Source organism: Bombina bombina, chromosome 3 (genome assembly GCF_027579735.1).
Source record: "Bombina bombina isolate aBomBom1 chromosome 3, aBomBom1.pri, whole genome shotgun sequence".
NCBI lineage: Eukaryota > Metazoa > Chordata > Amphibia > Anura > Bombinatoridae > Bombina > Bombina bombina.
In genome coordinates this window covers 1155685896-1155702526 of record NC_069501.1, presented here as the reverse complement: position 1 = coordinate 1155702526, position 16631 = coordinate 1155685896, and the positions used below count along the sequence as shown (strand labels likewise).

General features: G+C 40.9%; 1 protein-coding gene across 3 annotated transcripts in view; it reads right to left on the bottom strand.

Moving 5' to 3' along the window:
- CWF19L2 (CWF19 like cell cycle control factor 2) overlaps positions 1-16631 on the bottom strand; it is an 803233-nt gene that overhangs the window by 142755 nt on the left and 643847 nt on the right. For all 3 annotated transcript variants that reach the window (XM_053708563.1, XM_053708564.1, XM_053708565.1), the window contains exon 15: positions 7045-7200. In XM_053708563.1, coding sequence (XP_053564538.1) covers positions 7045-7200 — 156 coding nt within the window. The remainder of the gene's footprint in view (positions 1-7044; positions 7201-16631) is intronic.

The following is a 16631-nucleotide window of genomic DNA, read 5'->3' as shown; positions in this document are numbered from 1 at the left end:
AAAATGATTGTTAGATGAGAATCTATGGTTTTCTCATGAAATATTAATTATCCCTCCAAAAGAGTCAGCGTAAATGACATAGGCATTATCTGCTTAATTTCTTGAGGCTGTGAACTACAGAAGTCATATAATTATGACACTTGATAAAACATTGGCTCAGATTTACAGCAGCAAAACACCAAACACAATATCTATTAAAAAAAAAAAAAAAGATTAATGGGATCTTTATCACCATATGCCTTTCAGAATCTGAAACATAAACTGAGAATGTTGGATCACTCATGAATTTGCAATGCATAAATTAATCACAAAGTGACTTATTGGCTGCAATTCACCAAACCACTGCTTGGATGATTTCATATTGAGATTGATGTTGACATTATCATAAGGTTGGCAGTATTACTACTATATTTTTACAAATCAGAGAGTAAAGTATCTGAGATTATTTTAAACCACTATAACCACAGTTCAGACATTTCTGACACTGGATTGTATATTTGAATTTAACCTACAGGTTTATTTTACACATTTTTAGTGTGTGTACCACAATTCTCAGTGAAAATGAAGAAATGACACTGTGGAACCATTAGTTTAAAAAATCTAATTATAACACATGCAACTAAAAAGATTTGATATTATGCTGTGCTTTGATATTATGCTGTGCTACACTTTCAATCTAAGTGCCTGATATTCAAAAACATACATTATGCTTACTTAATAATTTCATTTTCTTCTGAAGGGAAGAGTCCACAGCTGCATTCATTACTTTTGGGAAATACAGAACCTGGCCACCAGGAGGAGGCAAAGACACCCCAGCCAAAGGCTTAAATACCTCCCCCACTCCCCTCATCCCCCAGTCATTCTGCCAAGGGAACAAGAAACAGTAGGAGAAACATCAGGGTGAAAAAAGGTGCCAGAAGAACTTACCACCGCCGCCTCATAGATCAAAAACACGGGCGGGAGCTGTGGACTCTTCCTTTCAGAAAAAAATGAAATTATCCGGTAAGCATAATTTATGTTTTTCTTATTAAAAGGGAAGAGTCCACAGCTGCATTCATTACTTTTGGGAAAACAACACCCAAGCTAGAGGACACTGAATGCAAACAATGGGTGGGTACAAAATGTGCGCACTTCGAGAAGGCACCACAGCCTGAATTACTCGACACCCTAAATGAAAGTACAAACGACACGGAAGAAAATCCGAGCCCAGTTAACTGCACATTAGTTACGCTGCCGGCAAGCCAAACTAAAAACCACTCAGACCTAAAGTCCGTCAAGTCCAAACAACTTCTGAGGCGTCCGCTCCACAGGTCACGACTCCCAAGAAGTTACCCGGCCAAAGACAAGGACCGCATCTGCTTCCCAAAAGGGAAAACAGAGTTCAGGAAAAATCTAAAGGAACCTTTCCCACTCACACCTATAGAACAACCCATGAGACAAGCTACCTAGAAACACAAGGAACGAAGAAAAAGGATCCATACACAGGGAAACATGTCCCAAAAAGGACTTGAGGAGCACCTTCCTATCCCTAATCCTGTACCATACCCTAAGGTACTCCAGGAAAACCAAGAGTCCCCTGTTGCTTCATAACATATCTAGACAAGCAGACTAAACAGGCAGAGACAGCAGAAACAGGATACCTATCCCAGCAGCTAGAAAAGAGCTCTCCAAAAGAACCTCAAACTGCCTAAACAGGAACTCTTAATGACCAGCTTCCAGGAGGAAGGCTGACTCATCATAGCTAAACCAAACCACCTAAAGGCGCTTCAAAGCTTGTTAGCATTTACAGACAAGAGCAATTAGTTGTAGCTGGATACACCATCACAGAGCAAATATCTGTAGAGGGTTCTAATGGCAAACCTTCCAAGGGCTTACCGCCCTCCGAATAACGGCTCCAAGGAGCGCCCCCTCCCGGCACCAAACGCCAGTAGAAGGACATCCAACGTCCTCCCACAAAGGAGAGGATCAACGCAAAGAAAACGGTCAACACTGTTAGAGTAACCGATCCCCAACCTTCCCTCCAGAATAATGATCTGAAGGCTAGTCAAAGGCCGAAGACAAGAGTCCCAGACTTCTGGAAGAGAAAGGAAAAATCAACGAGGAACAAAGTCCGGTTAGACCGCTGCAACAAACGGCATGGTAACGTGAGTCAGGATAGACTCCCGCTGCAGGAACGGAGGAACCAGACACTACATCGCAGCTCCCCTTCCAGGATCCTGAAATGCAACAAGGGAAAAAAAAAACCTTCAGGACGCCACAGATTCGAAGTTAACTCCGAACCCGGAGAACCCAACCCCCACTTGAGAAGAGAAGTGAAAGAAAACAACGGAAAAACACCCTACCATAGAGGCGAGACCCCTCGGCCATATCGCCAACCCTGTTTAAAGACCCCTGGAGTATACAGGAACATCCTGCATGTACCAGACCAGTAGGGACCCGTCAGAAAGAACAGAAGCCTAAGCCACAGTCAGATAGGCATCTCTCACAGAGCCCCAACCCCTACTAAAGGGGCCCACAAACATCTAGTGTGAAACCAAACCGTCCACACTCATCCAAGGAGAGACATGGACCAAGGCCCTTGGCAAGTAGTCGATCGAAAGATCCAACTTCCAGAGGGACCCTAAACTGCCTCCTACAAGGAGGAGCACACCTCTAAAGTCCATAGACTTGGCGATCTAGTAATAGCCTCAAACCCAAGAGTCACGAAGAACTCCTGAATGGTCTAAGATACAGCACTCTGTGTGGATAGCAAGGAAATCTCTTAGGCAAGCGGTAACACGTGTTACACACACAGGCAGGATAGCAATCAACAACCAAAGGCGTATGATCACCCTGGGTCTTGCTCGCCACCCCAAAGAGTTAAACATAAAGCACTGCCCACGAGACCCCAAACAGAGCATCAAAGATAAATGTTCAACTACAAAGATCCTTGAAGGATCTATCTTCCAAAGAAACCACTTTAAGCAGGCAAACGCTGGAGCCGTAGCCCCCCACATAAGGCAGGGAACCCCTGCACACCACCTCTAGAGTAACACAACTCGGAGTAGAGGAATAAAAACACACCCACGCATCCAGACCAGATGATCCACCCAAGGCGGGAAGGAATGAGACTCCGCCTCCGCAAGAAAATGCGTATTGGTCTAAAGAATCAGTGTCCAGAAGAACTTCGAGTGAAACTCAAATTGGTAATCACTCATCACACCAGACCACAAAGGTCACACAGGGACCTGAAGAACCATGATGTTGTCTCCAAAAAACAGATTTGTAATCCAGGCGAGTAGCCCGAACCAACCAACCTAGATTGGCACTCACAGCCGTCCGTCGGGAGGGGTTGCATATAAGCAACAAGGCCTCATACTTCGGTAGGATCTGAGCCCGGAGTCCATAGAATAGGCCAAGTGACATTCAGAATCCAACAGGATTTAATCAACACCACAAATGTGAAATGAACCCTGGAAAAGCCAAAAAAAGTGTCTGACCAGTACCAGCCTGGTATAAGCAGGAACTGCTCAATGTCCAAGAAAATTCGACCATAAGGATCGATAAATGAACTAGAAAACATAATTGTAATATTCTGAGGGAGTGCCCACGCGACCACTAATCGCAAGTATCTGTTCCAGAGAAGAACGTCCATAAAACGAAAATCTAACAGACATGAGCTTAAGGAAAACTAAATAAACATCCATCCGGATCAAAAATTAAAATGAAGGCAGCACCCATCAGGTGAATGCCCAAGGTGAATGAAAACGACAACAAGCTCAGAACTAGAACCAAAAACGAAAAAAAAGGAAAAAAAAGGAAAACGGAGACGTTAAGGAGATTGGCTTCATCCCCAAACGTCATATCTGTTTTGCCATCCAGCTTCTAAGGCCTTGGATCGAAGGCGAGCCAGCTGACCCTGGCCTTGAGATTGGGGCCCCTAAAGCTTCAGGGGCCAATGCTTCCCCAGAAGGAAGAACTGAATCGGACGATCCCACGCTCGACGGGCTTTGGTTAACTGAACACGGACAGTATCTTAGAAATACTTCACTTGGGGGAAATAAATGAGTCAGCGCCATAGAAATGGCCATGCGGAACTGTGCCATAACCTCTGGCGGAAACAGGCCACCCTCCGGAGGAGTAAAGGCCATAGGGACACCTGCGTACGTAGCTGGAAATGGGTCTTGGGCACGCGCCTCACGGGTCATGGAAACCTCGGAGGCGGATGGCTCAACGCACTCTAAGCTCCCTGACTCGGGAGAAGAGAGTACTCTAGAACGGCAATCGGAACCTAACCCATAGGCATTACCCGGCTCATTTCATATTCATCACAAGCCGCATTCTCTGTATCGAAGGCATCCATGTCTCGCATATCAGAATCCTCCATAATCTTGGGACTACAAAAATTACAAAAACTAAACTGGCACCCCTTGACACCCCCAATGGCTGTGGAACTCACCACCTCCTGTGAACCAGACAACCCAAGAGCTAGACTATCTTGGTCGCACACAGTCAGCATACAGAAATGAAAAACAATGTAACCGCACCCGTCACGAGGTGCACCGCGCCAGTCACCAAAAGGGAGCGCAATCCTGAGAGATTGCGTCATTAAAAGAAGGCCGTTAAGTTCTGTAAAGGTTGTGAGTCTAGGAATAGCTATACATTTGCAGATAGAACCATATAACAAACATGATTAACCCCCCCTCGCCCCGTTCAATAACCCTCCTCAGGAGATATTAACACTTGATTACTTATTAAGATAAAAGGAGTCCCACTGGAACCCTACCATGTTTCTTCAACAATACATTCCCATATTGAAATAAAATGAAACGATCTTACCGGAATCTACGCCGTGGAAAAGGAACCTGGCCCTTCAAGTGAGACAGATAGTAGCATCGATTCTGACAGGGATTTGAGTGAAGAAAGGTAGGCAGCGAAACTCGTCAACGTTGATTACCAAGAAGCTGCTAATATGAGTCAGGATGGGTTCGCAGGAAAAACTTTTCCTGCATCTCTGGACTCTAAATTTCATCCATGCTCTCACTGAAAAGCTGACAGGATTACTTAAAACTCCAGTCCCATAGCAAAGAGTACTACCCTCCATAAGAGACAATCTTGAACTTCTGACACTTCCCTGCCAACCTCCTGTGACAAAAGGCAAAGAATGACTGGGGGATGAGGGGAGTGGGGGAGGTATTTAAGCCTTTGGCTGGGGTGTCTTTGCCTCCTCCTTGTGGCCAGGTTCTGTATTTCCCAAAAGTAATGAATGCAGCTGTGGTCTCTGCCCTTTTAAGAAGAAAAGATCACCGTCATGGATAGAAATTATGCAAAACCTTAGGGATTTTTTTTTTAGACCTGTATATTGTAATGTAGATGTCTCTCCTTCATATCAAGAACTTTCAAAGTGAGATAAATATTTTTCAAATTAAAATTTGTGTTTCTAACATTTTTTTATGGACCTCTCCCTACTGATGAGATGTTTTAGATCATCTTGCCTGAGCGGAGAGCTTTTGAATATAATGCCCCAGAGACTTACAGGAAGCCATCATACAACACACTTTCTAGCAGAACAGAATTTGATGTTCTCTTAATTTTGTCTTTCCAGAAGTACAGTGTTGCCATTTATTACTGAAGCTTTTCTGGGGTTTACTATAGTACTGAATATATTCTAAGACCAGATGCTTTTCCAGAAACATTTTAGTTTGTCAGTGGACAAAGCATACAAACATTTTTTGTTAACAATAAGCATCTTCATAAATGTAAATGTAGATTTTTGTTATTACTATTGTGGTGTTCCAGTTATTTCATGCTGAATTTCTAAATGGCTAATGTTTGTAAATAAAGAGTTTAACTAAATAAAATACAGGTGTGTACTAATGGCAGGGGTGTGTGTGGTCCGTCCTGTCTACTATAATTCCGCTGTTTGTATGGGAGGGGACAAACACACCTGACCCAGTATAAGAGCCGCTGCCTGTAACAGAAACACTGTTTTTTTTTCCAAATCTTCCAGTGACCATCCAAACATAGTCACCATCACATACCAATATCATTATTATGCAATTGTGCTTATTAGCACCTTTGAATGGTGGTGGCCATCTTTGAATGGTTGCTGATAGTACTATCGGGCTTCAAATACTCCAGGTACACCATTGAAAAAATGCTCTGTATTATAGAAAAATATATCAATATATCATCTGTAAATAACAATTGTTGAACATATAGTCATTTAGTTACACAGAAATAACCAACAGTATTTTTACAGGAGTACCCTTTATCTAGCCCTATTTAGAGTGATCCTCTATAACATCAACAGAAACTTTAAAATTCCCTTTCTCTAATAAATATCACAAGCATCCTGTTTGTTATCAGCTTTCTCTAGTTTAGGCAACTGTCAACTGCTATACACTTCCAACAAGGTCCCCTAAGGCTACAGAAGCTCTTACGTGACAAAAAGTGGTAGTTACCATACCCTCCCTTCCCAATAAATAAGAGCAAAAACAAACAGCAATAACTATTTAACAGAAAGAATAAATAAAAAAACATTAATGAGTCTTAACAGGGTCTTTATTTCAATCTTCCTGACTTTGCTGTTTTGTATTCAATGACAAAGGAGATTTGTTACTTATATAATATTTATTTCTTCTTTGTTTAATTCGCTATTGTTGTTCAAAATCCCTCTCATTACTAACAACCTTTTAGACAATTTCTAGTTGGGTGATCAGAGTTATCAAAACTTTTAGGTTCAATGAGGTTTTAGCATTAGGTTGCTAGGTTGTCACTTCTTTTTATTGTTATCTTTATCCTTCTCTATTATTTCACTTTAATTTGATATTTAATTATCCTGTTGCTCATCTTATGATTTCTATTTATTATGCACACAACAAACCAAATATCTTTCTGTGTGTTTTTATTACTTTCTGTAAATCGACTGTTGTGATCCCTGGTCTGATATTGTTCCCTTAAATGTTGCTGATCTTTAATTCATGTGTGTGTGTGTATATATATACAATATACAATAATAATATGAAAAGTTATAAAAGTACAACAACAATTTACTATAAATACCTTGAAATATATTGGCGCCATGTCACCTGCTTCCTTTGGCAAAGGTATGCACTCGTAGACCAAATGAAAACGCTTTTTGACAATTATGTTTGACTCAATGAAGACACAATCAAGATCTCTAGCTTCAAACATCTTAACCAGTGCTTTCCTGAACATCTGTAAAGGGTATAAAAAAAAATCTATTTATTATCACTTTCAGGATGTTGCATTTCTATAGTTTCCAAATAAAGTTCATAATACTCTGCATGAACATCTCTTCTTTTTCTTAATTTTTTTCGATGAGAGGATGGGAGAGGGTTCATATTTTGTCATTAATATCATAATTACTACATTACTATTTGTAGAATATAATTAAATATTGCTGAACAGATTCTTCAGAAATCAAACAAACTTGTACTAAGGGGAAAAACTGAATCTAGTGCTGATTTACACAGCTTCCAAAGTCCTATAAATCTCCACTATTAGCAATCTCTACTACGAGCAATCTCTACTACCTCTGAAAGTCAGATGTATATGTGCACATACAATATAGGACTACATCTGCACTGGTGGGTAGTGGCCTCTAACCATAGGAGTAGGTATAATCACTTCACGGCCAGTATTATTAGTGGATGGATTTCCATGCTGAAATGTACCCTTTTCAGTTTGGCTTAAGTCAAAGATAAAAGGAGGTAAAAAGGGTATGACTCAGACATTACTCTAAAAGGCATAAACAAAATGCAAAACTTATGTCAAGCAGGAAGAGGCCTTTACACTGTATATAGAACCATATTAAGTATGATTTGCTTAAACTTTTGTAGAACCATGTCAGTTCTGGCAAGCCAGTACCAAAGCTGGAACATATGAAAGCTTGGGTGGGAATAAAATCTGTGAGGCCTGCTCCTGTTTGATACGGGCTATCACCTGAGGAAGCAGGGCAAACGGAGGAAACAGGAAAATTAGACCGAAGTCCCAAGGAACCGCCAGAGCGTCGACCAGAGCTGCTTGCGGATCTCTTGATCCATATTTTGGAAGTTTAGCGTTTGGACAAGACGCCATCAGATCCTACTCCAGAACTACACCACTTGAGATTTATCATTGAGAATACTTCCGGATGAAAGGTCCACTCCCCTGGATGGAAAGTCAGCCTGCTCAGATAATCCGCTTCCCAGTTGTCAGAAATGTGACAATTGTAAGAATCCTCCCACTGAAGAATGTGAGTCACCTCCTTCATAGCTAAGGAACTCTGTGTTCCCCCTGGTTGTTGATACACACCACAGAGGTAATGTTGTCTGATTGAAATCTGGTAAACCGGACTGAACTCAGTTGAGGCCAAGCTATCAGTGCATTCAAGATTGCTCTCAACTCCAGGATATTTATTGAGAGGGCCCCCAAACTGCGCCACAGCCTGAAAGGCTGGCATCCGTGGTCACAATCTCCCAAGATGGTCTCAGGAAGCATGTGCCCTGGGACAGATGGTCTTGAGAGAGCCACCAAGACAGAGATTCCCTCGTCTGGACGTCTAAGACTATCCTCTGAGAGAGGTCCAAGTGGTCTTTGTTAAATTGTTTGAGCATGCATAACTGTAGAGCTCTCAGATGGAAACGAGCAAAAGGAATAATGTCCATGGAAGCCACCATTAGACCAATGACTTCCATACAAAATGCCACTGATGGATGGACAGAGGACTAAAGAAAAAGACAAGCAGCAAGCAGCTTGGATTTTCTGACCTCCGTCAAGAAAATCTTCATGGAGACCAAGTCTATGATCGTCCCCAAGAAACATACCCTGTTATTTGGTAACAAGGAACTCTTTTCCAGATTCACCTTTCATCCGTGAGAGCAGAGAATCGACAACAGGGAATCTGTATGTGATCTTGCTAAATGAAAAGATGGCGCCTGAACCAAGATATCGTCCAGGTACGGTGACACTGCAATTCCTTGAGATCTGTCCACAACCAGAAGGGCCCCTAGAACTTTCATAAAAATTTGAGGGGCAGTGGCTAGACTGAAGGGAAGGGCTACAAATTGGAAGTGTTTTTCCAAAAATGCAAACCGCAGGAATTGGAAAAATTCCCTGTGGATAGGAATATGAAGATACACGTCCTTCAGGTTGATGGTGGTCATAAACTGACCCTCCTGAACTAAGGGGAGAATAGAACGGATAGTCTCCATCTTAAAGGACAGAACCTTGAGAAACTTGTTGAGACACTTGAGGTCTAGAATGGGTAAAAAAAATCCCTCTTTCTTGGGAACGACAAAAGGTTGGAATAGAATCTTAGATCCTGTTGCGACAGAGGGACTGGGACAATAACTCCTAGGGAAACAAGATCCTTGACACAGTTTAGGAAAGCCTTTCTCTTTATCTGGTTTGTAGATAACCTTGACAAGAGAAATCTGCCTCTTGGAGAGCAAAAAAACAACAATGAGAGCACTAAGTCTCTCTAGGGGACGCTATATCATAAAAAGTGACAATATGTATGCATCAAAATAAGGATACAGATATGGTATGTATCTAAAATCTATAATGTGTATCTAAGACCTATGTATATACGTAGCAAGCAAATGCAAGTGATATTATACAGATATTATTAACACAATATTTCTAATACAAAATACTAAAAAATGCTAACAAAAATCAAACACTCTAAGACCAAATATCAGGTAATGTCAAATGTAAGAGTGATAAAAAAATATCCTATATACAAACAGGAAAGATAGAGAAAGGAGCTAGGTAATATATACTTGTTATACTAGGAAAGTCCTTGGACTATTTTTCCTCCTTTTTTCGAGGGTTGAAACATTCATTCAGAGCCACAATAAAATGCAACGCGTTTCTCCGCTATTACAGCGGTTTCCTCAGGCATAAGAAAATTATGGTATATCACACACATGCTATGTGACATACCATTATTTTCTTATGCCTGAGGAAACCGCTGTACTAGCGGAGAAACACGTTGCATTTTATTTGGGCTCTGAATGAATGTTTCAACCCTCGAATTTTAAAACAATTGTTCTATCCCTAAAACAGTTTTCTATTAAAAATGCTTTTAATGTTTTAATACACGCCTCTGGTCTACATGTGTTAAATCTTGCCTACTTGACCTTCTGGAAGGGAACTGATCACCACTGTGCAGTGAGCTGGAGTACTGAGAGTCTCCAGAACGCACCTATCAGCACAACAGAGTGCTGCTGCATATTGTGAGAACCCTGCATACACATTACACTGCACTGTTTATTGGAAAACTTATATGCACATGAAGTGCCCTCTGCTTTGTTCATCTAGGATCTTGGAGGACAAGATTTGAATCCTATCCTGTATCCCTGGGAGACTACTTACATGGTCCAAGGATCTGGGACATCGTATATCCAAGCCTGCTAAAAGAAGGAAAGCCTGCCCCCCACTGATTTATTCTCAGAGGAAGGCTTTTTGGATTGCTTACCCTTATTCTAAGGCTGGTTAGACCTCCATGAGGTATTGGCTCAGGTTTGGAAGAAGAGGAGGATTTCTGTCCCATGAAGTTGCAAAATGAACAAAAATTTGAATTTTGATGACCCTAAGGTCTACCCTTCTTGTCCTGTGGAAAAGGCTCCCATTACACCAGCAACTGTGGAAATGATTTAAACCAGACCAGGACCAAATAAAGTCTTGCTCTTAAAGGGCAGAGACAGAAGTTTAGACTTGGATGTCATGTCAGCAGACCAAGACTTTAGCTACAGGGCTCTGCGAGATAGAACAGCAAAGCTAGAAATCTTTGCACCCAAACGAACTACTTGCATGCTGGCATCACAGATAAAAGGTATTAGCCAGCTTTAAAGCCTTGATCCTATCCTGGATCTCCTCTATTGTAGTCTCCTCTGAAATCAGATCGGAAAAGGAGTCACACCAATATGAGGCCGCACCAGCAACTGTTGCAATACTAGGACCAAATAAAGTCTTGCTCTTAAAGGGCAGAGACAGAAGTTTAGACTTGGATGTCATGTCAGCAGACCAAGACTTTAGCTACAGGGCTCTGCGAGATAGAACAGCAAAGCTAGAAATCTTTGCACCCAAACGAACTACTTGCATGCTGGCATCACAGATAAAAGGTATTAGCCAGCTTTAAAGCCTTGATCCTATCCTGGATCTCCTCTATTGTAGTCTCCTCTGAAATCAGATCGGAAAAGGAGTCACACCAATATGAGGCCGCACCAGCAACTGTTGCAATACTAGCAACAGGTTGCCATTGTAAAACCCTGGTGTAGAAACATTCCTATCCATAGGGTCTTTGAAGGAGGAACTATCCTCTAGAGGAATAGTGGTTCTCTTGGCTAAAGTGTATACAGCACCCTTTACTTTAGGAACAGTGCGCCAAAGATCTCCTACAGAGTCAGCAACAGGAAACATCTTTATAAAAACAGGAGACGGGAAAAAGGAACACTCGACTTCTCGCAATCCTGAGATATGTCAGACATGCGATCTGGAACAGGAAATACTTCCACAGATTTGGGTTTGACATCAAATACTCTGTTGAGTTTATTAGCCTTTTTAGGAGTCTCTGCAACTGTAGTCCCAGAGTCCTACAAAGTAGCTAGAACCTCTTTCAAAAGTAAACGGAGGTGTTCAAGCTTAAATCTAAGATTTACCTCCTCTGAGTCCGCTCTACTAGCAGCAGCAGATTCAGAATCAGAGATCTCGCCCTCAGAAGCCACATAGGAGTGATCCTTCTCAGATAACTGAGTTAGACTGACTAAAGCAGTCTTGGCAGTATCAAAACTACTTAATTTAGAAATGTTCTTAGATTTTCTTTTTCTCTTACCATCAATAGGTAAGGCCCTCAGCGCTGCAGGAACTTTATAAGTTAGTTGCACACCAAAATCACCTAGTAAATATACACACCCAGGAGCTGACTGAGATGAACCACAGGACACTGCTTGTGTAACTGCCAAAGACTGAGACGTCTGAGGGGAAAGTTGAGGCATGTCACGGACAACATTATCCTGAGAGAAAGATGGCTCTGAGAGGGTATCTTTATTTTTGGAAAGTAACATCTTATTCACACATGTGGAACAAAACTGCACAGGAGGAATAATGTAAGCCTCAAGGCAATATAAGCATTTTTCAAAAGACATAGAAAGATTCTTATCCGATTCCATTCTGTCCTAGGTACTGGTTTAATAGAAAAATAAATTTCAATTTTTATATCCCAAATACAAAAGAAAATTCACAAATATTTGATTTCCCACAAAATAGAAATTGCAGCCCAAAAATCAAACAAATCTCTAAACTATCAAATAGGCACCGCTATAACCCCAGCTCTGCTGAGGTGACTCACCACTCCAGTAACATTGAAAGTCAATTCCGGAATATTTTACGTAAGAACCAGCAACGCTAATCTCCTTCAGGTCTATGGAGTAAGCTGGGCGATGACCGGGAGCTGCGTAGCTGAGTCTGTCTCAGCACGATTGAGAAAAACGGCCGTGCGGTCATGTAACCGCATCTAAATCTTTCTGCGACACAAGAGAAAAAAGCACGCAAATAAGCGGCACTACAGATGCTCTCAGCTCTATACTTACTGGCATTACTATAAATATGCCAGAACTAAAAAAAAAAAACATAGAAAATCCTAAGACCGGTGTGAATTATTCCAACCCGGTCTCAGTAAAATACTGTTCCACAAAACATAATTGACTTAACCCCTCAAGAGCCTCTCAGGACATTTAGCCTCTAATAAAAAGGAGATCCTTCTTAAAATTACCCCCTTTAAGCAGTAAGTGCCCAGCCACTATTGCCCTTCAATACATATCCCAAATATGAAGAGATATAATAAACTGAGTCCCTGATCTCCACATGAATAATGTTAACTCCTTAGGTGCTGTATCCTTCTAACCTAGAAGGCAAAAGCACTTACCTGTGGATCAGCTGCAGGGCAGGTACAGCATCACAGGTATGACAGACTCAGCCTACGTCTGACAGGGACCTGTAGAAAAAGAAAAGCAGAGTAACCAACCCTGCTTTTCTATATAGGGGCTGCGTAAATGTTGGAAGGGAAGCAAGGACTACCTCGCCAAACTTCCCACTGCTAAAATCCATCACAACTCTTACTAAAGAGCATTACATGGACACAACATAGCCCCAATCCTTGCTTGCAGGGAAACTACCCATAAAAGGATTAAATATCTTAAGACACCATCTTCGCACATCCTCCTGATGTACAAGGCAAAGAATAACTGGGGGTTTATGGGAAGTGGGAGTGATATTTACAGCTTTACTGGAGTGTAATTTGCCTCCTCCTGGTGGCCAGGAGTTGAATTCCCACTAGTAATTAGAATGGATTCGTGGACTCTCCATGCCACTTGAAATAAATATAATTTTTCCCATAATGCAGTCGGTATTTCACTTGACGCTATCTCAAAATGAGCTATTTTAAATACAACTATTAACACAAAGGAACAATTTGCAATACATGTAATACTCTGCAGCAGGTATAGCACGTCCTTTGGAACACACACATTAAGGGTAAACAATTTCTACAGTACAGTGTCCCTTTAAATGAATGATGTAATAAAAGATAGCAAGGTGTGTTAATATGTTAATAATAATATTTTAATAATTTGCAAATTACTTAAAAATTACTCTAGTTCAAACAATACAAGATTGTATCTATCTTTTAGATGAACTGTACAAATGCATTTAAAAAAAAGTCAAATGGTGATAGTTTTAAATCATCACCTTTATAGACAGCTCTTATTATTTTCATCATAAATATCAATGTCAAATAATCTAAGAACAACCAAAAACTACACAAATATGTCAACTTCTAGCAGTTTTGACATAATAAAGTTGATTTGAATATGTAATGTAAAGAACAACTTCACAGAAAATACCAAGATCCTCATTCTTCTGAACATGAAAAAATACAATAAAAGGAAACTCAGATGTTTTGAATTTCAAAGCTTACATCCCAATGGCACTGTCAGCATCTTGTATATTCTAAAGAGCATGGGATATTTTTAGTTAAAAATATTTAGGATCTGTATAAAACATGACTTAAAAAATAATAATAATAAAAAATATATATATATATAAATATATATATACACACAGTATATATATATATATACACACACACGGCTGACTTTAGTTATGTGTTCTACCCATTTGCAGGGGTTAAACATAATGTTAAATAACCAATAGTGCAGTAATAAAGCACAGTAATACATTAGCAAAGTTTCTTTGTGCAATTTAATTTTCACCAGGGAAATAGGACTCTCGAGCATTCTTATAGAATCTCACCAGCCCAGAGACCTTTAGATAATCAGCCCCTTAGTTCCTTCAACATAAAACTTAAAAGCTTTAACAACTCTTTAGAAGTAGCCACCCCTTCATTCTTAGGAGCCACATGTCCTGAGTAAGTGTAATAATGGATACCACCTTAGAGAATAGCTGATTCTCATAGCTTTATCCTAATGGAAGATTAGCAAGGGAGCCTTACAAGAAGGCTCAAAAGCTTGCTAAGCCAGACAAAGAACATTCCAGCGTAAAAGCTGAAGATCTTCGGTTATAATGGAGAAACTTGAAGCACCCTCAGAAACAAATTTAGACTCCAAGGTGGAGTTGCTGGATGAAAAGGGTTTTCATTTAATCAGCATCTGAACAAAAGTCTGAATATCTAGTAGATTATCAATCTTCCTATGAAACATACAAAATCTGACCCTTGAGAGATAGCTGATAAACCCATCTCTCTACCATCGAGAAGAAAAAAAACACTAGGAATCTGAAAGGACTTTCAACTTTAGCCCTGATTCATGCAATATGCAAACCTCATGGAAGTTGTGCCTGGTTACAGGCTTTCTAGCTTGAATAAAGTCCCAATCATCTTTTCAGACAACACCTAATTGGACAAAATGATGCTATCAATTGGCAGGCTGTTACAACTAGACTCCCTAAGTCCTGAGAAAGAAAGGACCCTGGGACAAAAGATCTTTCCTGAAAGGAAGATACCATGGTGGGTAGGAGGATATAAGAATGAGGTCCACATACCATGTTCTATGGGGCCAAGCTGCAGCAATCACTGAAGCCTGTTCATGTTTGATTCTGGCTATCACTTCGGGGAGCATCACAAAAGTAAAGATATCAGAAAAAACAATCAAGACACTAAGACAACCACTAGATTCACCTGATTATCTTGAGACTTGTTGCAATAATGGGGATGCTTGTGATTCAAGCGAGACCATGAGAACTATCTCTGGCCTTCCCCAACCTCTCACAATCTGGTTGAAAAAATCCTGATGCAAAGACATTTCCCCTGTGTGAAGGTGCTGATGACTAAAAAATCCGCCTTTGAATTGATAAATCTAAAGATTTGCCCAGCAGATATCATGGTTTGGTGACATTCCACAAACTCCACGTTCCCCCTTGTTGATTGACATATGTGCTGTTTAATTGAAACCAAGGAAAGGTTCCTGTCTGAAATTGGGCCAACTCTAAAGAACCTTGAAGAACACCCAGAGTTCCAGAATATTGATTGGTAACTTTGCTTCCAGAGGAGACCAAAACCATGTGCCTCAAGCTGGCATCTGATGTATTGTCACCTGATGCAAGCCTTCGTAATCCCTGTTCCATTGATACAAAAGAGAGATGTGGAGATAAACTTGGAAAGGTAATCTTATCTAGGGTGGCAATTATCAACCTTACAATCTCCATACACTGAGCCGCAGTTGGAGAGGTGTTCTGTAACATGTCAGAAGCACTTTTTGCACTTCTCTGACAAAGAAAGTGTAAAAGACACTGAGTTTAATATTGACCCCAGAAAGGAAACTTGAAAGGTGGGAACCAGAGCGCTCTCTGGTACATTTACTGTAAGTTCTATCACATCTATTAAAAAGAGGGAGCCTGGACCAGAACATTGTCCAGAATAAGAAGTCACTGTAAAACCCTGAGTACAAGGTTCCATCAACACACTGGACACACCACTGGGGGCTGTGGCGACATCAAAGTGCAGAGGCACTAACTAGAAAGACACACCTCTGGAATTTGATATGGATTCTGGTAAATAGCAATGTGCAGCTATGCATCTTCCTGGTAGTCAACATGAACTGACATCCATGCACTAGAGGGAAAATAGTGTGTACAGTCTCCTCTAAAAAGTTGATACCTGATCCAAAACGTTCCCTGCTGTTTGGGAACTACCAATACATTTGCGTAGAAACCTTGAACTTGTATGTCCAAAGGAGCTGGAGAAGTCATTTACCGACCCTATAGATCTCCTAAGCAAGAGAATAAGACCTGAGCCTTAAAAGGATAAAAATTATCTTGTGGAGGACTGGAGTGAAGGCTGGTTCTGTATCCTTGTGTACCCCCAAACCTCTCCAAAAAGCCCCAGCCTGACCCCAGAAAGAAGAGAATCCTGAGAAAAACTTGTTTGTCCAAAGGAGCTGGAAAAGTCATTCACCATCTCTATAGATCTCCCAAAGCAAGAGAATAAGACCTGAGCCTTTAGAGGGTAAAACTTATCTTGTGGAGGACTGGAGTGAAGGCTGGTTCTGTATCCTTGTGTACCCCCAAACCTCTCCAAAAAGCCCCAGCCTGACCCCATAAAGAAGAGAATCCTGAGAAAAACTTGGAAT